Consider the following 24,687-nt stretch of genomic DNA (forward strand, 5'->3'; position numbering starts at 1 on the left):
GGCTGAGAACCACTACTCTAAGCACTCATGGTTGCACGTATTTTATCATAAGCATCCTTAGAATGTGAACTTCAACTTAGAACTGTAATTTAAAAAATGATTATGATTCAAAACGTTGGGTGAGCCTAGAAAGAAAAGAACTGGACCGTAAAGAACTTGCATTTGATCGGCTTTGACTCTGTGACTACCTCACATGATCCCCATACATGGAGAAGGGCGGGGAGATTAGGCTGATCTTAGGCAGCAAAATTGACTCCTTCCCCCTACCCCCCTCCACTCCCGCCACATAGTAAAATGACTGGCAAGGTAGAACCTGAACCCTGATCCCCTGACTTCTGATCACCTGCTTTCCCATTACATACATAGTCTTATGCTGTCTACCCGTCTGCAGCTTACGGGTCAACAAGTGCCTTCAGTTGCTTACCAGGATCACTGCACGGTATCTCACCAACCAGCTTGCGGTTACTATAACGGGAACCGGAGCCAATCAATGTCTGAAGTCAAACGGGCCATTTGAGCTCACAGTACTGAGAGGTTCAGCCCATGGCTGAGACCTGCTGCTTTGGGCCCAGTGTGGTCCATTATGACAGGGAGTGTGAGGTGAAGCAAAGCTGTTGACCTCATGACTGTGGTCAAAAAGTTAAAGAGAGTGAGGAGATAGCCAGAGTGCCTACCTGCCTTTATGGCTTAAAATTTCCACTACTTCGCAACAGCACTGGCGGTAACCCACAGGTCCTTGGGGTTCACTCAAGACTCATTTGTGTAAATTCTGTCGTTCACTTCCATTTCACGGATATGTGAGCTCATGTGGGTCCTTTTGGTTACCTCCATTCAGGCTATAGTTAACAAACAAACAAGCTCACTTTGTTCAAAGAGGTATGAGGGAAGCAGGCCCAGACTCTAAGGTCAATACAGCCCACACCTATCCTGAGCCAGTCAGGACAGGAATGCATAGGATCTGAGTTCAAGTCCCAGTTGATCCCTATCAGCCACTGATGCTGAGCAAGTAACTTGTCATTTCTGAGGTTTGGTTTGGTTCATTTATTCACCATTAACCTCGTATGCGTGTACTTACTTCAAGCATTTTTTTTTTTTTACCATTTTTTAAAGTACCAATGAGTCTGCATTTCTCAGGTGTGAATGATGACAGGGTTGCTACACAGAAGCAGGGAAATTTATAAAAAGAACCCACATGGGCCAGGGCCCAGCAAGCAAAGATCAATAGGTATTTGAAGCCTCTGCGTCTGGAGCAGGGCTTAGGGTTTCATCAGCCCCCGTAGAAGAAGCTGGGTCCCAATGGTGCTAAGTACAAAAAGCATTTGTCTAAATGTGCACGAACTATTAAATGTTCTAGGGTTGTATGCACCTCTGCAGATGGGGGCAGTGGTGTGAGCAAGTTCCTTGAGGTTTAAAAACCAATCCCTTTTTTACCTACTCAAAAAAGAGCAAAATGGCCAAAAAGACACCCCTGAGCACCTTCAGGCAGGAGGGAGTGGGCTGTGAGCTACAGGGTCCTTGGGGCTCCCAGCAGCAGCAGGGAATGCTAGTCATCAGGCTGATGATTTTCCAAGTCCATAACCCTCCAGAAAAGATCCTGAGGGCTCCTATTTGACAGCTGAGAATGAAAGTACTGAGCAGAGACGTGGGAGGGATTTGGCGAAGTTTATGCAGGTTCTGCCAATGCCAGGCACTGTGCTAAGCCGGTTCCCATGGTTACGGTCTTGACCCTTTCTGACCAGATAATGCAGTGGTTAGGAGCAGGGGCTCTGGTGATCGAGAAAGTCCGTTTGAATCTCCACTGTGGTGCTTATCGGACTGTGACCGTGGATACTTTAATTACCTAACCTTGCTGGTATGCAGGGCTTTAAAAATCTTTAAAATGAATATAAAATGCTCTGCCCCTTGTAGATTTGCTGAGGATTAAATGAGATAAAGTTTCTGGTGCATTTGTTCAGTTATATTTAATTGAGCATCTATGAGACACGAGGCAATGAGCCAAGCCCTTGGGATAACAGGGCAGGCTATGCAAACCACTCTGGTTCTGAGAAGGCTTATGCCCATAGTAAGACAGACAGGCAGACAGCAATGTCCAACGGACAGATGTTCAGAAGGCTAACATAAGAGAAGACAGGCTTTCTGGAAGAAGCGGTCTTCAAGCAGAGGCTTAAAGGAAATGGTTGAGAAGTGGATGATGGTGAGCAAGCATTTTCCATGACATCTAGAGGGCAGATGCTTGGCCTTTGCAGGAACCCCAGCATTACTGTTGCTACTCTGCCCTTGCGAATGAAAGCACTCACAGTCTATGCAGAAGTGAACAGGCCAAGCTGTGTACCAATAAAACTTTATTTGCAAAAACAAACAATGGTCGAATTAAGCTTACAAGCCATGATTTCCCATCCCCCTCCCCTACTCCCCTGAACTAACTGAAAGAGTGTTGGCGTCAGGAGATCATGTGGCTGGGAGAATTCTAGGCCAGGAATGGCACAAGCAGGGAGTGACGACCGAGGGACACGATAGTGAGCAGGCATGTGGCATCTTGTAGGTCCAACACGCTGCTGCAGTGTGGCTTCTTGTCTTTGTGTCTGAACCAAAATGGAAAAGAACTGTAGTGTTTCTAAGCAGAGGCTGCTGTGACTGAATAGAAGATTCTGGGAGCATGGATAATGGCTGCTGCCCTGTAAGGACCAGAACAGAGAGGCTCACAATGTCCTCAGAAACTTCAGCAAGAACATGGAGGCTCACAGGGTCCTGTGGTCACAGCACTGGGCAGTAGTCTAGTTAGGTCTCCCGACTCCAAGTAACGTTGTTTCAGTTCTGAGAAGTTGAGACACTGAGCCAGGCTCTTGGGAGGCAAGGAACAGCAGCAAATGTCTGTAGTCATGCCCTTGACAACCACTTTTTGTAGTGACCAACTTACTTATGTTGACCTAGAGCCACACGGCAGACCAAATCCCAGTGCCTGATGTGCATCTTATGACAGACATGGCTTCCTAAAGTACTGTGGAGAGCTTCTATCTAAGCCACAGAGCCCGTCCACTATCACCCTCATAGCCTTGCTTGTTCTTGTCTAATCGTTCCTTCAACCAGTTCACTGCTCCTTCCAGGACTGTTAAGCCCACTTCATCTCTGAGAGGACAGAACCTCAGAATCAGTTGTCCTGATAGAAGCAAGAAACAACAGCCCACCATGAGGAAAGAAAACGCACACCCGGAGCTTTAAATAGATCCCTTTGCAATGGTGAGCAGCCAGCACACTGCAGGAATCCTAGGGCAGCACCAATAGATCCACATCATGATGTCTAAACCAGCTCCTGATGCCTGTGCCACACGTTAAGATAAAACCCATTTACCTTAGGCACCAGACGAACCTGTAGCTCCCTTAAGAAGGAAATACATATTTTTGAATACATAATTGAGACCTGCAAAATTTGGTACCTAAAGGAACAAGACAATTATTAATTTATATGGATCTATATCCATAGGAGATTTGGGTTAAATGATACTTTCTATGCAGGGGGAATTCCATCTCATGTTAGTGATATTTGCCTAAGTTTTCATGTTTGGCTAAGCATCTCCATCAGAAGATGTTTCTTTCAATTGCCTTGGAGTCAGGATTTAAAAAGCCCACACGTTTGTTTGTTTCTTTGTTTTGAATTTGAGATGGAGGTCTCAAATAAATAGTCCATGCTGGCCTTGAGCTTACAATGCACTCCAGGGTAGCTTTGAACTCTCACCAGTTCTCACCTCAGCAACCTGAGAACCGGGTGGTCCACACATTTGTCTGCACAGCTGTGATCACGATCAAGCATTCAGTGGGTCTTATTTAGCATCATAGTTTTTTCCACATATACCATCCTGTGACTTGGAAACCTTGACTTAGCAGGACTCGAATCTGTTTTCTGATGGAGTGAGAGGAGATTACTATGCACCTGAGTGCCCAGCATGGAGCCTGTTGGCAGAGTCAGCATCTGTGACATGGAAAAACCAGCTTGCTTCAGCTGCGGAGAGCCTGTTGTACATGTCTTCCTGGCTCCGTGTGCTGCATGAAACCTGATAGTGACTGGAAACACTTACACCACAGAAGTTGGTACCATCTAGGAACTGGTGCCTCTTATACCAGGAGGCCTAGTTTTGAAATGTCTCCTCAGTGACACAGGTGTGCACCTCCATCCCCCATACCCCCCATACTCCCAACCCCTCCACCCCCACACCTCCCGCCCTGTGGCTGTGAATCTCAGTGCCCTAGTTAGTCCCAGGGTCCTGTTCACCACTCCGTTGTTCTGTGCTCTGCAACAATCCAGCCAAGCGTCAGAGCAGCTCGCAGGGCTGTTGCAGCCCAGACTGTCGGTCCTATCCCTCGACTTCCTCACTAAGTTTCTTGTGGTGGCACTACTGGTCTGAAAACCTAAGTCTTCAGCATGTGCCTAATCCGTCTAATAAGCTAAAATCGAAGTGCAGAAAGCTTTGAGAACACAGAAGAGACTGTGTCTTTTGGCCCCAACAATGGCACTCTAATGGATGCCGACTAACACGGTACTTGAACTAATCTTAAAATCCCTTTGAGGCAGCAAGTGCTACTCTAATCCCCATCTTACAGATGGGAAAAGAGACTCTGAGGTATTAATAGCCTACACAAGGTCACACCATTCATAAGCAGAGAAGCCAGGGTAAAAGAAAGCCCTACGACATGGGGGCCTCCTACTGGAGGGTACAGATGGTGCTGGATGCTCAGGAACCAGATGGGACTGAAATCCAGCATCATCTCTGCATGCTCAGCTGTGCACAGGCTGGACCACATCGGCACAGGTGGCGGAGGTCTTCTTCCTTGAGTTAAGATGCCTTAACATAGGGGCTAGCTGTGGCCCTACGCAGATCTGTGCCTTCCCTCCCTCCCTCTCTCCACTGTAGCCCCCCAGGGCCTCTAAAATGATAGAAAATCAGAGCAAGCAAACAAGAGGCAGAGGTGTAATCTGAAGTGAACTGAAGCCTGGGGGGTGGGGGCAAATCAACCGGGTCTGCCAAAAGACTTGGGAGGGGGAGTGTCATGGAGGCAGAGCAAGGGGATTTGGCTGCAGTTTGAGTCACAAATCTTGTGTTGGGAGAGTGGTATCTCCTGCCCATTCCTGCACATGTGTGACATGCATGGTGCCCAGTAGGTGGGGCAATTAGCCTGTATCCCAGGGCACCTGGCTCTACCAGCTTTCCTCTTCCCACTGGCTTACTGCAATTAGTTTGCTCCAGCGTAATAGCTGCCACACCACTTTGCTGGAGCTGCTGGGTCTATTAATTTCTGGAGGCTAACATGAGAGTGGGTGGGAGACTCATTTCTTGACTGGAGCTCAGGGCTAATTAGTCTGTTTGCCAGGTCCCCAGGGGTGAAGTCTTGGAGGGGCCATTGCTGAGGCTGTCATCTCTGGCTATGGAAAAAAATCTTTTCCATCTATGGCTGTTGTAGGAACCGGGTTTGTCGCTTGAGCGTGGCTAAGGAGCTGGGACTGCTTGGGGCAGGGGGCCTCACTGGTGTGAAGTGGAAGTTCAGGGTGACAACAGGCTGCTAAGAAGCTCAGTCTATGTCTCAAACATCCGAACGTTGGCACCTAGCCTACTTGGTTTTATGCTCCTCTTGCCCAGGTAAAGTTCTTCCCAGCTTAGCAGACCACTGAGAACCAATTATGCATGTTCCAAGAGAGGAAAACAGCCCCTAGGAGGAGCCAGTAGGAGAGAGATTCCTAATGGATTTGTGGAGTGTTGAGACCAGGGAGAAGAAAGTTATGCTCCTAAGGTTTATACTAGGTTGCTGAGAGGCTCTGGGGCTACTTCCTGCTTCGTCTGGTTTACTCAGATTAAAAAAAACAAAAAAACAAAAACCAAACAAACAAAAAACCAAGAAACCAAAAACCACCCACTATCTTCACTAAAAGACATCAACAGAGTTGGGAAAGTGCAGAGAGGTAGGATCTGGCTCTAGATTCGAACCTGTGCCACAGTTGCAAGCTGTGGCCTTAGGAGAGGAGCCATTAAGCTTATCTGAGCGTGTTTCTTCATGAATAAAACAGAAACACCACGACTCCTCCCAACTATGATGGGAAACTTCAAAGAGGTGATAGAATGGTGTATATGACACAACAGGAGTCCTGTAATTATTACCCCCCAACCCCACTCCCAGTTTGGAAAACTCATAGCACAGTCATCATCTTCTTACCCTTGTCTCTATAGAGAGAAGAGGGGCTGGGAATTGGACAATGATGTCACCTGCTGTGTCCCGTTGAGAGGCAGTAGGAGCTCCAGAATCCCCAGGAGAGCTCATCCGCGTTATGCCCATGCTTGGCCAGCAAGAATAAAGTGCTGATAAGAGACAGTGGCTTTCTCTGCTTCCACTGCCAGGAGCAAGGCTCTGGGGCCTGAGCATGCAGGATGCTAATCTGATGGGGGAGCGCCACCAGGAAGTAAATGCTCCACTAAACGGTTCAGCAAGCAGAACTCTGTGGCTTCCTTCCATGGGAGGATTCATCTGAGGTTCAGAGGCATAAGGTTTAGGATTCAGGCTTCTCTCAGCTGATGGGCTGTGGGTTCTTAGAGAAGCTGGGTGAGATCTCTTATAGTATATAAAACAAAACACGTAGGCTCCGTAGAACCTCTGCAGAGGCAGAGAAAGCTGTCCCTCTGTTCTGACGGCGTCCTTCCGGGGGTATGGAGAGGATCTTTCATGACCCGTGGGGTTCATGCATGGTCCCAGAAGGCCATCAGAGATCCAAGCTGGTGGTCTAAGGTGGGCCTGGGTTGGGCCTTCCCTCTGCATGCTCCCCCTTCTCGAAAGCATAAAGGCAGCTCGCTGGCGTCTCCTTACTGTGACTCTGAGCCCCCCTGTCCCATGGAGTAGGGAGGAGAGCAGTGAAGAGCTAAGCCTTCATTGTTGCTGGAGCATCTGAAGGCAAACTCAGAGCCGACCTCCAGGGGAGAGAACAGGAGCAACTGCAGGACTTCTGGGAAGCCGTGCTGGTGCTTAGGAAAGGGGGCCGTGCGCATCTCTGGGTGTGCGGGCAGCCGTCGGCTGTCTTTCATGGATGTAAACCCCGACTACTCAGCAGCAGAAGTGACTTGTCTGGAGTCTAGCCATCAGAACTATATGGGATCAAATATATGTGTATTGTATACGTATGCATTATTCATAGACTTTTATATCCTTGTTTCTGTATTGTTCGTTTATAATATATTTATGGAATATAAGGTCTATTACAAACAGTGTTCTGTTCCATCAGACCCCCTAGAGATTGCCAGGCTGATGGAATAGTCCACAGTAAGATAAATATATACTCAAAAATTGGTTAAGAGTGCATGATGGCTCATGTCAGCACTTGCAAAGTCAAGGCAGGAGGATTGTCATGAGCTGGAAGCCAACCAAACATGATTAAGAGGGTATAGCTTATTTGTGCACACATGCACATAATGTATGTATGTGTATGCGTGCATGTGTGTGTGTGTGTGTGTATCTATATGTGTGGGTGTGTGCACATGTGGAGGCCAGATATCCACTTAAGATGTGGTTTTCTAGTTCTTTTCACATCATTATTTTTTGGATACAGGGACTCTCACTGAACCTGGAACTTGCCAGTTTGTCTTGACTGGCTGGCCAGCTGCAAGCCTCTGAGATCCTCCCACCACGGCCTTCCTAGGGCAATGATTAAAGACACTACACTGCTGTGCCTGGCTTTTTTATGTTTTGCCACGGATGCAGGGGATCTGGACGCAGAGTCTAATGTTTGTACTGCAAGCACTTTTGCAATAGAGCTATCTCCCCCAGCCCTCTAAGTAAATGGTTTTGTTTTGTTTTTTTTAACCACTTGATAAGATAAAAATGAAACAAATAGAGGACAATTTAAAAACACAGTGAAGAAGTGGATGGGAAAGTAACATTTATGGAACGCAGGTTAAATTCCTCCTCACCACACCCACTAGAAGTTTCTGTTGTTATTCTCCTTTGACACAGAGGGACGCATGCCTCGGGGCTCAGAGAGATCACTGAGGATGCACAGTGGGCTTTATGTTCCTGGGTAGAGTGGGAACCGTGGTGTCAAACCAGTCCATACACGATCTGTGGGTTCTGAGAAGGGATTTCTAGCTGGAAGAGCTGAAGCTCTGGGGGGACCTCACAGTGAGGCAGAGGATGAAGGAGACTAGGGCTGGACGCTTCCGTCTTCTGACTTAACTCACTCGGCCATATGCTTAACCATACCATAAGCATTTAGCCTTCTGCTCCTGTAGCAATATGATTTCATTTAGGCTTTCCGGTACCAAGAATGGAACCTAGGACATCACCACTGAGCTGCATTCCCAACCTGGTCAAGCCTTCACCAAAGGTCTACTACATACCAGTCTCTTTTCATCTTGTATCTATCCTCTTAATCACCCTTTTGGTTGTTGAGATGGAGTCTCACCATGTAGTCCAGGCTATCCTTGAACTCACCAGGTAGCCCAGGTTAACTTCAAACATAAAGCAATCTTTCTGCCTTGACCTTGGAAGTACAGACATGAGCCACCAATATTTTTTTTTCTCAAGCGATTTTAAGTGTACAAGTATACATGCTGACATTCTTATTCTTACCTAGATAACTGGGTTTATCCAGGGTAGACTAAAGCAAAAGAGGCTTGAAAATAACATGATTCCCTGTCCCTCTGCCTCACCCCTTTCTGCTGTCAGAACTTCTCTGCACCATGCTATATTCTAATTTCTCTATTTTTTTCTCATCTCTTCCAAGTCTTTGATCCTTTCTGTCTTCACTCTGACATCCCTCTTCCCTCAAGACCCTCAGTCTTGTATTGTGTTCCCCAAGTTCTGGTCTAGCCTATTGTTCCTCTGTATCTCTCCCATCCTTCCCTCTTGGTGTCTACCCACAGTAGAACACTATCCTCAGCTGCTCTCAAATCCAGCAACCTGAAGCCCAATCCATCCCTTCCTCAAGCCTTCCCATCCTCTCCTCCTTGGTCTCCTCAGATTGGCCAGTGGCATGTGTCAGAGGGCCTCAGCATGGACAGCCGCCTCTACGCCTCCAACATCTCTGACAGTCTCTTCAACACCACCCTGGTCGTCACCACCATCCTGGTAAGCGGGGTTTCTCGGGCCTCCAGCTGCAGCTCCCGAGGGTGCCTCCTCCCCAAGCTCTTGCTCGTGGGCTTCCCAGGGAACAGAAGATGGAAATGCTAATCACAGCGCAGAGGCCAATTTATGACAGCATGATTGCACTCTAGTTGCTGTTTCATATGGAAATGGTATCTGATGAGCCGCTGAACAGCTGGGACAGAGGGAGAGAGTCCATAGCCTGTGGATGCTTCTCCCAGGGGATCTGGGTGGCTAGAAGAACTGCTTAGCATCCCTAGAAATGGGACCTTGTGACACAGGTGGGGCAAGCTGCACCCAGTCCTCAGAGATGACTCCCTCTTTACCAGCAAGCCCACTTTGTTTGGTAGCTGCTATATCCAAAACCACGCCCCCCACTACCCTTAAGCTGACCCCTAGATCTCTGTGGCCCTCTATGGTCTTTCCTTCACTTCCAGACAGTGACAAGAGTTTTCAACGAACCCATAAACCGACCAACCACCTGCTTTTCTACTTGATTCATTTCTATTCAGTAATTACCAAGTCCACCTCCCAACTCTGTCCCCTGTTGTGTGCCTGGCACTCTGCTTACTCATAAGTACCACAGAAGCGTATGGATTGGCCTGTATCTTCAAATAGGTTATCATTAAGCAGATGGGCTAAGTCACCCACACACAGCCGAGGTCTTACCATCACCGCTAGCCCTGAAGGATTCATGTTCCAAAAGGTCTGACAATTAAGCCATCTACATGTTAAGCAGTAATTGCTTCGTTCTTCCCTATTCTGATATTAACTAATCGAAAGGGTATATTCCCCACCCCACATCGCATCTCACCAGGGAAAGATAACTAGCAACGTCACATTTGATATTCTTTCAGCCTCAAGCAAGGCAATATATAGGCTAGCTGCACAGCCTAGCCCCTACTAGATAGATGTACAAAGCTTCCAAACGTCTCTATTTCTCTCGGCATTTATTTATGTATTTATTTATTTATTTAAGAAGATAAAAGAAGCCTATAGTCCTCCATTATGACTTTCAGAGGCTCCTGAGGCCCAGGAAGAATGGACTGGGATTACTGATCTATTATAAACAGAGTGGGGGAAAACAAGAAAGAGGTGGGAAGCTGGAGCTCTGAGATGAGGAGAGAGCCCCGGGGAAGGCGGCCAAGCCTGAGGAAGCATCGTTTGTGATGGGCTCCGAAAGACAGGAAGCAGATGCTGAGGAAAAAGAGAGCAAAGGAGAGTGTTGTTGGGTGCTGGGAAAATGCTGGAGAACTCAGGCTTTGCCGAGGATGGCGTGGGTTGGGAAGGGCAAAGTGTATTCCAGAGTCAGGAGTCCACAGCCTTAGGGTCCTGTACCCTTCCCCATCCATCCTTCCCTTCCCTTGGAGATACGACACTGAGTGTTTCCATTCGTTCATCTGAGGAGTATTCATTGGGCGTTTCTCTATGCTTGGCACTCTTCAAGGTGCTCAGGAAACGTCAAGGAACCAACGACAAAAATCCCTGCCTGTCAGGACCTTCTGGTCTAACGTGGGATATAAGGCAGATTGTAAAATGTCTCCCTTATTGGAAGGTCTGGGTATATTTTTATAGACATTGCTAATTGAACATCCCTAATAAGAAATCCTACACTCTGAAACACCTGGTAGCACTCCACATGTTTCAGATTTCGAAGTAGCTCAGGTTTGGCATTTGAGTTATAGATGTTTAACCGCTGGTCAAGCCGTGCGTTAGGAGGTGGTCTGGGCGCAATGGCAGGCAGCATCGATTTCCAGGTGGTCAGAGGAGCCTCCGTAAAGGGGTGGCATCTGAGTGGAGGAGAGACCCAGGGGAGGAGCTATGCACTGCTCCCACCCCCATTCCAGTGCTAGGAACCAGCTGGAGAGAAGGACGGGAAACAGGCTCCAGGTCTCAGCCTCTCCAGCACCCAGTTCCTCCTCTGCTCACCTGAGCCTCTTGGGACACCAGGAAGATCAGAGGAAGGTGGTGCTCTGCCCACATCCAGCAGAGACCTGGGAACAGCCTAAGTTGTGGTTTTTGGAGGGAAGGGTGGGCAGGGTGGGCGTGACTGCAGGGCCCTCCCTCCCATCTGTCTTTTCTATCTGTGGAACTCCTTGAGTCTCACAGCCCAGTCCAGAGTTCAGCCCGCTCCTGTGCCTCTTTGTCACCGGTGGAGTCCTCCCAGGCTCCCCTTCCCCTTGCTAAATCTGTCTCCCCATGGCTCTCACAACTGTCCAGTCATTTACTTCCTTAGTTTGGGTTCTAAACCCATCGTACACAAATAACCACCTTATCACGCATTTCTCCACGCAGCCTTGGGGTCCAGGGTGTGTCACTTCCCCATCCCTCCATGATGGGATGCTGTTCCCTCTCCCCTAGAAGCCTTTCCTCAGCTCAAAGGTCATCTTTACTCTGGAGTCTCCCCTTGTGACTCCTGCCTTTTCTGCCCCTGGCTTTCTCCACACCCCTCTGAGCGGACTCATCTCGTGGACCCCTCACATCCCCTTTCATAAATAAGGGTGCCTCAAATATTGGGGTGCCTGACACAAGTAGGAGTCTGAGTTTGGAAATGCCTTTGAACAGAATTGGAGGGAGGGATTGTGAGAAATGCTTTAAAAGCTACTCAAAGTTGGGGCAGGAAGAAGGGAACCTGGTAGGGTGTGCTTCCTGCCTCCTTACATCTGGAACTGAAGCCAGAAGGTCATGTTCTTAGACAGAGAAGTTTCTGGGGTGTGTGTGTGTGTGTGTGTGTGTGTGTGTGTGTGTGTGCCTGTGTTTATATGTTCAGATCAACACAGGAGAAGCTGGTGTTGGCAAGACCTTCTGTGTGAAGTGAGTTCAAAGGAAACCTGTTTCCTGTGCAAATGTGGTTGAGGTGGCCCGTCCAAACCAGAAACTTTCACTAGGAACAAAAGTGCCAATCAAGCCCCTGTGTGATCCAGCAAATGGTGATCCTGAGCGATCGTCCCTGTAATTCAGGACATAGCCATGTCACCTTACTACTGCCGGGGTCCCGTGGGATCAGCCATAGCACCCATTTTCAGAACATATTTTCTGGGCTGGGTCTAGTGTTAAACACATAGCTGAAGTGTCGCTTTCAGTGAGCCCCGGGCCTGCTGATCCTTTGGCTGTCCAGTACCTCTCTTCCCTCAAGACCAGTCCTGTGAGCATTTCCTTAGATCATTACAGTGGATTCCAAGTGAACTTAAGAGCAGAGTACACAAAAGGAGAATTTCCTCACATTTCTTAGACTAAAAAAAAAAATCTTGTTCTAGAGTAGAACCCCTCAGCATGTACCATCCATGAGGTGGAGGCCTGTGTCCCTCCTAATCAACGGGTATCAGGGGGTGACAATGAGGGAAACAATGGCCTCAGACCCCACTCGTGCCACACCTGGGAGCCACACAGCCTTGGGGCATAAAGAGGAAGCATTGGATGATTTTCACAGACACCTTGGCCAGAGCCTAGGGATAAATTCTAATAATCGGTGTCAGACGCATTGTGACTCCAAGGTCTGCATGAGTTAGTTTAGCTGGGACGGGATGGAGATGAATATGGCGTGGAGAGGGCCTTGAGCTGAGGACAGCCTGTGTGGTAAGGTGAGGAGACTAAGCCATCTCACTGTCATGACCATGGATGCAGTCACAAGTGGAGCCTCACAGCCCCTTCAACTCAGAACCCACACCCCTCACATACAACCTGCTCCTGATGGGACACACAGCCTTCCATAATTACACTGCTCAAACTGCTCCGCCCCCCCCCCCCAATCCCAGATCTCTGGTCTGTCTGGCCCTCCATCGCTCTGTGTAGAAGCTCCTTCCTTCTGGCTTGAATGGAGCAGCTCGGCATTACACTATCCTTCTGCTGGGATGCTCAGCTATTTCTGTGGCGGAGCCTCCATAATCCCTGTGTGCGTCTCTTTCTCTAATCCCTGTGTGCGTCTCTGTTTCTGTCTATCACGCCCAGTCCCTGTGCAGCTCTGCAGACCCCCACTCAGCACAGGCACTGAACCTTTTCTCCTACACGCTCCCTGCATGACTCAGCTTCTCTGTATCTGCATGTGCATCATGCCCAAGACCTCTTCCTGGCTTTGTCTCCACCTGGTGCTTCCTGGAATCTGGGTCCCTCCTGTTCTGCCTTCTCCAACCTCCCTGATATGTAGGAATTCCTTGTCACCTGTCATCAGGTGACCCCTGTCCCCTCACCTCTTGAAAGGAAGCCTAAAGATACTACCATACAACAGGGCATCACAGCTGGCACATTCTTGGGCACAGAGAGGTGTGACTTTGAGGTAGAAAGGATCTTTGTGAGGCTGCCTGGTGCGTCCACCTCCTGCCTTCTCTAGTTGGCCATGAATTCCTTTATTCATGTATGCCCGGGTTCTTGTGGTCCCACACACCTTCCGTGCCTGCTTGGAATGGCCTTGTAACCAATACTCAGCAGCGGTACACAGGTGTGCTCTTTTCTGAGTGGGGAGGGCCATATTCTCCTCCTTCTGGCTTTGACCCCTGGACTTCCAGATCCCCTCAGTCCCCATCGTCAGCCTCTGATTGCTGGTGCTATTGTGTGACTTGCTTACTCTTCTCCTTCCATCCTTCCTAATATTAGTTCCCTCCAAGGTGTGGGTCTCCATCACTCTTAGCCCTTCCCACATGAGTTCTTTCCCATGATGCCCCACACTCTCCCTGTTTCCAAACCACTGCCCTGTCTTGCCCTCAACCACATGTTTAATCTGCGTCGGTCTTCCCCTCCTGTATAGGCCACCCTCATTCCAACCACAGTATGCCCTCGAGCTTCCTTCCTGCCCAGCCATCCACAGCCCATGCGCCTCTGTCACCGGTCATCAATACAGATGCCAAGGATCTTAGGACCCCTGTTCTCTGCTCCTGGCACAGCCTATGACTTCACGTTCTTCTAGCTCTCTCCAGTCTGGCCTGAGCCACATGAGCTCAGGACTCAGTCATATATCACAACGGAGCATGCTCCTTGTTAGCATGTAGTACTTTTCTCTTAAAGCACAGCTTTTTGTCTTCAAACCCCAAGATGCTCCTCCATTCCATCTCTTCTGACAGACAATGGCCGCATCCCACCTCTGGGCCCATGCTTAGCCTTTTCCGCGATTCTCTATTTCTCCTTCTAAGCCGTTTGGCATAACCATGGGTCACTTACACTGGAGACGCCTCGTGGGCCACCCCCCCTTCCCACATGGAATTGTGTCTGAGCATGTCCTTGCCTGGCCCAACCCCCACCTTTTTGTCTACCAGTGTTTCCATATCTCTCTGCCAAGAGCCTGCATCGATCTCCCTTCTCTATGGCACTTTCTCTAGACATCTACCAGAGTGGCCTGCCTGCTTCCCAGAGCTCTCTGCCTTGCAGTACAGCTGTTTGTTTATGTGCATGGTCTTTTTAAACTTTTATACAGGATCTTGCTAGGTAGACCAGGTAGACCCTGACCTTACAGACATCTGCCTGCATCTGCCTCCCGAGTTCTGAGATTAATGGATGTATAGGAAACCTGGTTTTTCCTTTAAAACTATGGATGCTCTAACATTTCTTTCTAAATTGGAGTTATTTCTTAACACGATAACCTCAATTTCTAGCTTTTTTCTTCTTTTTTCTTTCCTTTTTTTTTTTGGCAGATGACATGAATTCATTTTGCTTTCTGGCTAAGTAATATTGTCATGTGTGCATCATATTTTCTTTATCCATTTGCCATGTCTGTATTTTTACTTAGCCTGCTATCTTGGAAATATCTTTGTATTCCTTAGCAATAGGTCTGTGTATAAAAGGAAAAATTGTCCCAGGGGCCTGGGGTGGTGGGTGGGGCCAGATGATGACTTCTAATGCATAAAGGGCTTTCACCCTTGGCTCTCTGCAGTGGGACTCATGTGTGTTCCTGAGAAGAAAATGCCCAGGAGTACTTTGGGGAGTGGGTCGGTGAGGGCAGCTAATCACCACTTCTAAGGCTGTCTGCTACTCGAGCTGCATTCCTCATCCTATCTCCTCAAGTCCCTGACCTCCTGTGCTCAGCCCTCCCCACCCCACATGGCCGCAATGCCAGGGCTAAGAGGAGACTGACAGCTGCCCAGTTTTGCTGCAGGAAAACCCATACTTAATGCTGAAGGGGAACCACCAGGAGATGGAAGGCAATGACCGATACGAGGGATTCTGTGTGGACATGCTCAAGGAGTTGGCCGAGATCCTACGGTTCAACTACAAGATCCGCCTTGTTGGGGATGGTGTTTACGGAGTACCCGAGGCCAACGGCACCTGGACAGGCATGGTTGGGGAGCTGATCGCTCGGGTAAGGAGTCCGGGAGTCTGTACTTATGTGGGGATGGGAGGGTACTGGGGGCGTGGTATCTGCTCTCTGCCTCACATACTTGTTCAGTCATACTTATTCATCTTCGCCTATCCATTCCAGAAGTCTCTAGTGAGCTAAATGGTAAAAATGATCGCTATGATTCCTATCCCGGGGTTCTCCCCACCCAGCACTGGGGCAAGTTGGATTTAAACTTTGGGTGCTATTTTTTAGACGATCCCCTGTGTTTAAATTGTTTGCTCTGATGGTTTTGTTGCTCACTGACACTCTCTTGTCCAAGCCCTGGGAGAGCATAGGACACCAACATCTATATCAGTTGACTTTGATGTGTGAGAGATGTAAAGGGAAATGTGGCAACATCAGGAGCTAGGGCTGAAGTGTGGGTCGCGGTGATGGCTCACTTGTTACTTCTTGTGTTCTTTTCCCCATTATTGGTGTTTGTTTACGGACCAAGAGCCAACGTGCACCGGCATGTGCTTTAGGTTTTCAAGGTAAATAGGTGACATGATTAGATTGAATGCCAGTCTTCTGTCAGGTTAAAGAAAGGTCATGAAAAGTTCTTCTGGGGAAAAAAATATTGTTTGCCTTGTAGACACGACCAGCAACTGTAAAAATTAATGAAACCATTGTTATTTCACCTTCCATGTTTCTACAGTTGAGATTTAATGACCAGGACAGGTAAAGAGGACTGAATGCAGACAGTGCATATCTCGGTCCTTCGTAAGCTTGACCTCTCATTTCCTCACTGATTCCAAGGGCAGGAGCAGCTTCCAGGGCCTCACAGCATGGGCTGACGGCCAGCATGGCCCTCCATGCAGTGTCTCCGATCTCAGACTATTGCTGTCTGAACTTCACACATGAGCAGTCTGAAGGACTCAAGCCTAATGGCTTGTTAAGTTACACTGTGTTAGGTAGGGCTGGGATTCAAGCCCAGATCCCTTTCCTCAATGAATGATAATCATGTGCTACATAGAAAGAGGTGCTTTCCATCTGTGATGATGGCCTCATAAGGTTACATTGTCTGGTGATATCATAGCTTAGTTTGCATGTTACATATGATTATGGTCTCATAAGAGTCTATTGCCTAGTGATGTCATAGGTGTCTTGCTGAACTCTATGATGTTTACACTGTGACAAAAAGAACCTAACAGATCATTTCTCAGGACAACTGTCTCCAAGATAAGACCTCTATGGCTATAATAAGACTTTAATCCTTTCTATGTGCCAAACTTAGGTTATAAGATAACATTTTTTAATCCCTGTCTTTGAGGCTATAAATATTACTTAAATTGTTGAAGCAGTAGTTACTGTCAGTGACTACAAAGAGTTCTATGTAAGTGAAAGCTATAGAGGAGGTATTTAAGAGCTAATCAGGGAGAATGCTGAGGCCGGGCAGCCCAGATGGCAGTGTCTTCAGGGCCCCAGCAGGATATACAGCAAACCCGAAGCAGGAAGTTATGAGTCACCCAGAGGGCCTCAGGTTCAGAGGGAGCCTGTTCAAAAATAAGGTCTCGCTTACAGAATGAAGCTGGGGATGGAAGGCCAGTAGGTTAGCAGAAGCCCCAGCAAGGTCCCAGGATGTGCTGGCTTGAATGAGAACGACTCTCATGGATTACTTGGTCCCAGTTGGTGGAATTATTTGGAAAGGATTAGAAGGCGTGGCTTTGTTGAAGGAGATGTGTCACTGGGATGGGGTTTGAGGTTTCAAAAGTCCATGCTATCCCCAGTCTCTCTCTCTCTCTCTCTCTCTCTCTCTCTCTCTCTCTCTCTCTCTCTCTCTCTCTCTCTCCTTCCCTCCCTCCTTTTCCCCCTCCCTCCCTCTCCCTCCTTCTCCCTCCCTCCCTCCATCACTCTCCCTCCCTTTCCCCCTCCCTCCCTCTCTCCCTCCCTCCCTCTCTTCCTCCCTCCCTCTCTTCTTCCCTCCATCACTCTCCCTCCCTTTCCCCCTCCCTCCCTCTCTCCCTCCCTCTCCCTCTCTTCCTCCCTCCCTCTCTTCCTCCCTCCATCACTCTCCCTCCCTTTCCCCCTCCCTCCATCCTTCCCTCTCTCCCTCTTTCCCTCCCTCTTCCCCCTCCTCTTCCTCCCTCGATCACTCTCTCTCCCTTTCCCCCTCACTCCCTCCCTCCTTTCTCCTCTCCTTCCTCCTCTCCCTCCCCTCCCTCCCTCCTGTTTGTGGGTTAGCTGTGAGCTCTCAGCGGCTACTTCAGTGTCATAGCTGCCTGCCTGCCGCCATGGAGGTTATAAACTCTAACCCTCTGGACCGTGCAGGTTATAATCTCTAACCCTCTGGACCGTGCAGGTTATAAACTCTAACCCTCTGGAACGATGAACCCCTATTAAACACTTTCCTCTATAAGTTGCCTAGGTCATGGTCTCTCCTCATAGAAATATCAGAATGTAACTAGGACCCCAGGGGCTTGGAGATGTGGGCACACCCTGTATGGATACAGAAAGATAATCAGGGCTCTTCTCCACAGTCCCAGACCCCTTCGGACTACTTGTTTGGTAACTTTCCCATGAAGGCTCAGCTTCGCAATTAGCCCACAGCAGGCTGAAATTTCAAGCCTTTTCTTTGCCTTTCGTCAATGTCCTTGGTCACCTTGAGCCAAGCTCTTTAGTCCCCCCAGGCTGCCTGGTATCTGGCAGGAAGACTTCAGGGATGGAGGAGTCGCTGAACAGCCGTCTCCTTATTAGTCCCCTAATGAGCTGTGACATGGGCTGCAGAGAGGGAGACGACCCTGGGGTGTGAGCGCATGCATCCACATACTGAGTGACTTGGGCAATCAGACAAGGATCTTAAAATTCACCCCAGCTTGCCTTCCAACAAAAACAGCGCCATGTTGATCTCATCAAAACTCGAGGACATAGTATTATGTAGCTACCCCATTAACTCAATGAGCATTTATTTAATACTTTCTACTCTTTGAGACATTGGAGATACACGAGACCACATAAGTACGGACAGTGATTGTATAACTCCTATAGCTAAGGAGCAAGGCATAAAGTCTTGACCACCACATTTGTATATAATTGTGGACTATGTTAAGTTCAAGGGGGCAGAGTACATGGAATTTTGAGAGAACATCTAGAGAGAGTGGATCTTGTCTAGAGAGGTGGGGACCCTGGTGAGTACTGCCTTCCCTGGGAGATGACTGGCCAGTCATCTGGAGAATGAATAGTGACTGGCTGGGTAGGATGGAAGGGGCTTTCCATGTAACAAGGTATCTGGATGTCACCAGGACTATCCCTGGACAGAAGTGGGGGATGTCAGACATCATTTTCCCCAGGTTCTGCCAAAGCTCCCCAAAGATACAGGAGATCTAGGCCCAGATCCATCTTCAAAGATATTTCCCCCAGGCAGAACTAAAACAGAAGCTGGTACTACAGTACTCCCCGTGACACTGTTGGGACTCCTGAACATCCACATAGGAGGAGACCTTTGAGGTAATCAGACCAAATCTGTCTCTTACACAGATGAGGAAGTGGGGGCTCAAAAGAAGTCAAGTTAATTTGCACAGGTAGTAAGTTCACAGCCCGGGCTGTCTAACTTCAGTGTGCTCAGGATCTGGGAGAACGCAGATCTTGGTGTCGTCTGGGCGTAAACAAAGATTTCAGCATCTGCTTGCCAACTGTGTGTACTAACGTCAGTTTTTCTGCCCTTGCTGCTTGCTGATTCACTGCAACAGCATCCATCTAGAAGGAACCTATTGTGAAAAGTTACACACATACACACACACACACACACATTGGGCATTCAGGAAATATTTGCATTGTCTTGTGCAAGCCTCTCTGGAAAACAGAAATAAGACCAAGGCTAAAGCTTACTGCTAAGTTCCAAGAGTGTATTTCCAAGGAAGCACGGGGAAGGGGTAAAGACTGCCTGGCAGGAAGGGAACAAACACATGTCATAGTGTTAGAGCGACAGCCACTCACGGCGCTATACCGCAGCAGGTGCTTCTGTCTTCAAGGCCAGATGAACCTATTGCTCAGCAAGCAGTCCAAGCTGGGTTATAGCATCCATCATCAGTCGCAGCTCGCACTGCCTGCAGCTCATGTCACAGGACATCCCCTCCACTTCTTGGGCTGCCAACCCTAGGTGCCATTAGAGGACTTGGATCCCAAGGCACCAAAGACAGAACTGAAGGGTGGGACACATCTAGGGGCTATGCTGGTGAGTTATGTGAGGCTGAACTACAAGACCTCCTTGTCTTTAAATCTGCCTGAAGCTAAGGAGCCCTGAAGGTTTGGATGCCCTTCAGAGGTTCTGGATGTCCACATATCTCAGCAGCCCCAGGAAGGCTCAGGACTAGAGCCCAAGCACTTGCTATGAAGACTGAAGGTCAGCAAGAGCAGACGTGGGGAAGCTGAGAACACCACAGTGACAGGACCAAGTCACACCCTGCTGAGCTCCCTCTAGGGGAAGGGAGTGGCCCTTTGTGAGTCACTGAAATGTAGCTGCTGTAGAGTCACCTTTCAGGAGGGATGTCAAGGGATTCCCTGGGACAGAACAAACTCACCGATAAGCATAAGGTGGATTGGCCCAGGAAGGTGTTTTGTGACAGGGCCCGCACTGCTACGGTACCAAGTATCGGGGGTACGCCCCGGGGATTGACAGAAGACACAGACACGGGTCATTCTGTAAGGAGAATGCCAAAGCTTTACTGAGAGACCAGCAATATATATACTAGAAGCCAGGGAAGGGAACAGGAAAAAACAATTATAGCCATAGGTCAGGCACCAGGGAGGTCCCTACCACACTGGGCGCGTGGGAAGGCAGGAGTCAAGCTAAACCATGGGATGTTTTGCTTTCAAGAAACCTGTGCAAACAGCTCAGCTGGGGGTGTTGAGCCAAGCTCACTGGTTCCCAAAAGTTTTAAGTCCATTTTGGCACACGAGGCTGAAGGAATGAGGTGTTGGATGTCCATGGACAGGGCTGTCTTCAGCATCGCTCTGGACATAAAGCTAAGTCAATGCTGTTGAATCTTCAGCAGCAGGAAAGATGCTGTGATCTCAAAGGAAATCCTCATAGAGGGCTTGGAACTCTACAGAGTCTCAAGATTTATGAAGAAAAGACTATAGCAGCTACCGGTGCTGCTAAATGAGATGGAGAGACAGGGTTATCTCTGGCAATGGTCTTAGAGCCTCGCCAGTTATCACTTCCTTGCACAAGGTATTGCCGGTGCACATGGTGCGTTAGTTGAAGAAGAACATTCAAGCACTTCCAGATTCTATGTGAAAGCCATCCCAGCATGCCTTTCATGTAGATGTCACTAGCATTGGGAGTAGTGTATTGGGAATGAAAGAACAGGAACTCACAGAGGCAGACCAGAGAGCCAGCACCCTGCTAGAATTAAGTCTAACCAGGGGGAGGGTGGCTGTGTGGAGAACTTTAAATTTGGATTTGTTTTGCCCCAGTCAGCCATCCTCAGGCCCTGCTTGGGGAAAGGTAGGCACATTCATCAGAGGGAGCGCCCCCATCTAGCTTCATGGTTCAGAGCAAAACACCCTGTTGGCATGCGGCCCCATGTTGGCAGAATGGCACATTTAGGTTCAAAGAGAAAAGAGCTTTGCAAGGCTTAGATTCAAGGCTCATAAGCCTGGGACATCAAATAGCTCTTACCAATGACATTTTGACAAATTAAGTGTAAATGAAGCTGAAACGCCTTGTTCCATCTCCTCCCCTGGGAAGGGACTTTGCCAGAGACCCGGAGAGGTGGCTGTCCGTGGCCTCAATCCACTGGGAAGATTGGCCAGAGACATTTTGCTGAACTGAAAGAAAATTCAAATAGTCCCCTGAGATCACTTTCCACCTTGAAGCCAGAGACTATTTTAACTGCAAATAGGTCATAGAATGGTATTCAGCATTCTTTAACAGAGAGAAATTGATCCAGGGCCCCCAGATGAGTGTCCCACTAGTTCTATACCTCCCCCCCGCCCTACCCTCCATGGCGAGGGGGTATTTTGGATGGCCCTCTCCAAGAAGGTTTGCTCTCAACAGTTGGGCAGAGGTGGCCTTGAATTATAGCTCTACACTTCACTCATTCATCAAAATGCCTACTTCCTGTCAAGAACTGCTTAAATATGAGGGATTACCTGTAAAAGGTCTGGAATCTATTTAAAGAGTTAGACGAGAAAACTAAGAATTACTGTACAGTGTGACATGTGATGTATTAATAATAGCTGTTAAGAATGGCATCATAGGATGACATAGGCTAACACATTACATGCTTCCGATGGTGATGGGAAATGGTCCTCATACTTGTTAAGTACACACTTAAACACCGAATGACATCCTCAGTTCACAAATTTGAACTTTATCTTTTGGAGTGTTTGGTGTTGTGGGTGCACACATGTGTAGCCAGCATGTGTGCATGCATATGTGAGCATGTGCGTGTGGGTGTACGTGCACATGTACACATGCCTGTCTATCAGTCTTTTCCTAAAATAAAACTCTGTTTGAGGCAGGGTCTGTTTTGTTCACTGCTGCATAGCCAAAGCTTCCTTGCCTGTGGGCTTTCAGGTGGTCTCCTGTTTCCCCCTCCCTCCTCTCTGTAGGGTACACTAGGATTACAGACACCATGCTGCTGTCCTCCCTCCTCTCTGTAGGGTACACTAGGATTACAGACACCATGCTGCTGCCCCTCCCTCCTCTCTGTAGGGTACACTAGGATTGCAGACACCATGCTGCTGCCCCTCCCTCCTCTCTGTAGGGTACACTAGGATTACAGACACCATGCTGCTGTCCCTCCCTCCTCTCTGTAGGGTACACTAGGATTACAGACACCATACTGCTGTCCCTCCCTCCTCTCTGTAGGGGTACACTAGGATTACAGACACCATGCTGCTGTCTGACTTTTGATTTGGATTCTCAGATAGTCAAGATTGTAGGGCAAACATTTAACCCACCTCCTGAGATCCACCAGGTGCTATTTTAAGTGTTCAACCAACCCTCTTAACCAAATCCCCACAAGAACCAAATGTCCAGACGATGAAACTGTCACAAAACAGTTGAAGAACTTAAACACACTCACTTGGGTGGCGATAGGTCTGGCAGAGTGTGAACCAGTTGTGGTGTTGGCTCAGGGAAGGGCACACAAAGACAAAGCCAGCTCAGCAGAATAGAAGAGTCTCTGCCCAACTACTTGCTATGATTTCAGATACCTGTTGTAAACCATGGATGTGCAAATACAAAAGGCAAAATTCCAGAAATAAATTGTAAATTTTAACTTGTGTGTCATTATGAATTGCATGATGAGACGAATCATCTTTCTTGCCCAGTATATCCACACTGTATATCCTACCCACCCCTTAGTCACTGTCTGTCAAATACAGCAATACTAGTATTCGAGTTGCCGTTATCTCCCTATTTTACTTAATAATGTCCCCAAAGCACAAAAGTAGTGATACTGGCAATTCAGATGTGTCAACTATAAGCCCTTTCATAAAACACTTCCCATAGGTGAGTGGGTAAAACTCTCAACTTAATAAGGAAAAAATATTGCATCTGTGTTGCTAAGATTCACGGTAAGAATGAATCCCCTGCCTGTGTGACTGTGAAAGAAGAAGAAAAATGAAGGCTAGTTTTGTTCTTGTACCTCAAGCTGCAAAAGTTATAGACATAGTGCATGATGGATGCTAAAACGTTGTAGAGCTTGGAATTCTGTCCTTTTTCACGCATCTGATGGGCGTCTTGGAGTGCACTCCTCTCAGCTAGGAGGGGGCTCCTGGAGAGGTCGAGAAGGAGCATCTTTATAGAAAGGACATTCTGGGTGTAATGGATGCTGAGGTTCATTTAGTACCATGCTCTGGGCTCCGGACAACCATAATCAGGCATGAGAAGAACCGGAGAGGAATGGGTTATATTCAGGGGGGCAGCTGGGATGGAATTCCTGTGTTTGGATATGTAAGCTGTGCTCAGACAACTGGTGGGCACTACAAACTGAAGACTGTGCAGTCAGTTTATTGGATTCAGAGAGGAATGGCAGCTTGACTTTGGTCCAGGGGTTTCTCAGCAGGGGAGAGGATGGATACCATGTGCACGTCATTTCATTCGACAGATGCCAGTGATTCAGGAAGATGGCATGAACCTGAACAGGGCAATGCTAAGGATGCCCCGGAGTGATGGAGAGAGTAGGGAGATTTTAACACTTAGATCTACAACCTAGTAAACTGGGAGGCTTCCATTTCATGTCAGTTTGTAAGCCTGAGTCAGGTTGCCCTGCCTGTCACAGGAAGAGAAACAGGCTGGTTGGCCCAGAAAGCCCTGTTGTGCGTGTGAAGTGTGACGTGTGAAGTGTGACGTGTGAAGTGTGACTTTGCTTGCAAACTGTGATCGCCTGGGGGAAAAGGCAGTCCGTGCTGCTTCTGTTTGATTTACACTGGGGAATTAAAGGGCCAGGACATGAACTCCAACTTGGGTCACAGGTCTGGTCCCATTCCGTCCATCATCCAGGCCCCCGTGAATGGTACTGTCTCATTTGCGTCCTCTAAAGGCTGTTGTGGGGTCCTCGGGTCCTTTTAAGTGTGCTTGATTAGAGGCCAATAAAGGCCCTTCAGGACTGCTTGGCCTCTGGCTTTCTTCTGATTGGCTGTGTAGCTGCCAGCATGCACAGGGCTCTCTCAGCTTTCCCACCATGATGACTGAGGGTTTCATTCTGCAGAAGACCCTAGTGTGGCCTCCAGAGCTGCAGCCTTCCATGGATAGGAGACCCAGCAAAACTCTGTCCCTTGGTTTGGGTGGAAGTCCACCCACGAGTTTCTAGAACTTTTCTCCCCTCTGATTTTTCTTGGCATTGTCACAGAATAGAATATGGACATGTCTACTCCAGACATTTGGTCACGTCTCTTCCTAGCCCAAAGCTAAGCAACAAAGAAAGAAAAGACTGGGGAGGAGGGAATGGTATCTCCAAATGCCAGGTAAGAGTTCCAAGCTCTCTGTTTCCTTTATTACAGGTAGCTACGAGCTAGTGATTATCACCCTATTTCACAATGAGGATAAGAACTTAGGAAGTTCTACAATTAACCCACATCCAGATGCACATTATATGATCAGAGCTTAGACCAACACCCTCTTGTTGTCGTTAGAACAACACCCACAGGCTCATGTTCTTCCTGCTGTGTTATGGGAACATGAGAATGGGTGGCTGTGACAGAGAACGTCTTGGGTGGAGAGTTCCTGTCCTCGGCAAGTCTCTGGGAATTCTCCAACAGGAAAGGGAAGGGCAGACGACTGCTTTCATACAAGGTTCCCTAAGGGTAAGTGATGGGAA

At 48.3% G+C, this 24,687-nt stretch overlaps 1 protein-coding gene across 1 annotated transcript in view; it reads left to right on the forward strand.

Moving 5' to 3' along the window:
- The window catches only part of Grik4 (glutamate ionotropic receptor kainate type subunit 4), a 436,861-nt gene that overhangs the window by 349,687 nt on the left and 62,487 nt on the right, over positions 1-24,687 (forward strand). The window contains exons 12-13 of the mRNA XM_052188602.1: positions 8,992-9,099; positions 15,197-15,400. Of these exons, the coding sequence (XP_052044562.1) occupies positions 8,992-9,099; positions 15,197-15,400 (312 nt within the window). The remainder of the gene's footprint in view (positions 1-8,991; positions 9,100-15,196; positions 15,401-24,687) is intronic.

Source organism: Apodemus sylvaticus, chromosome 7 (genome assembly GCF_947179515.1).
Source record: "Apodemus sylvaticus chromosome 7, mApoSyl1.1, whole genome shotgun sequence".
Taxonomy (NCBI): domain Eukaryota; kingdom Metazoa; phylum Chordata; class Mammalia; order Rodentia; family Muridae; genus Apodemus; species Apodemus sylvaticus.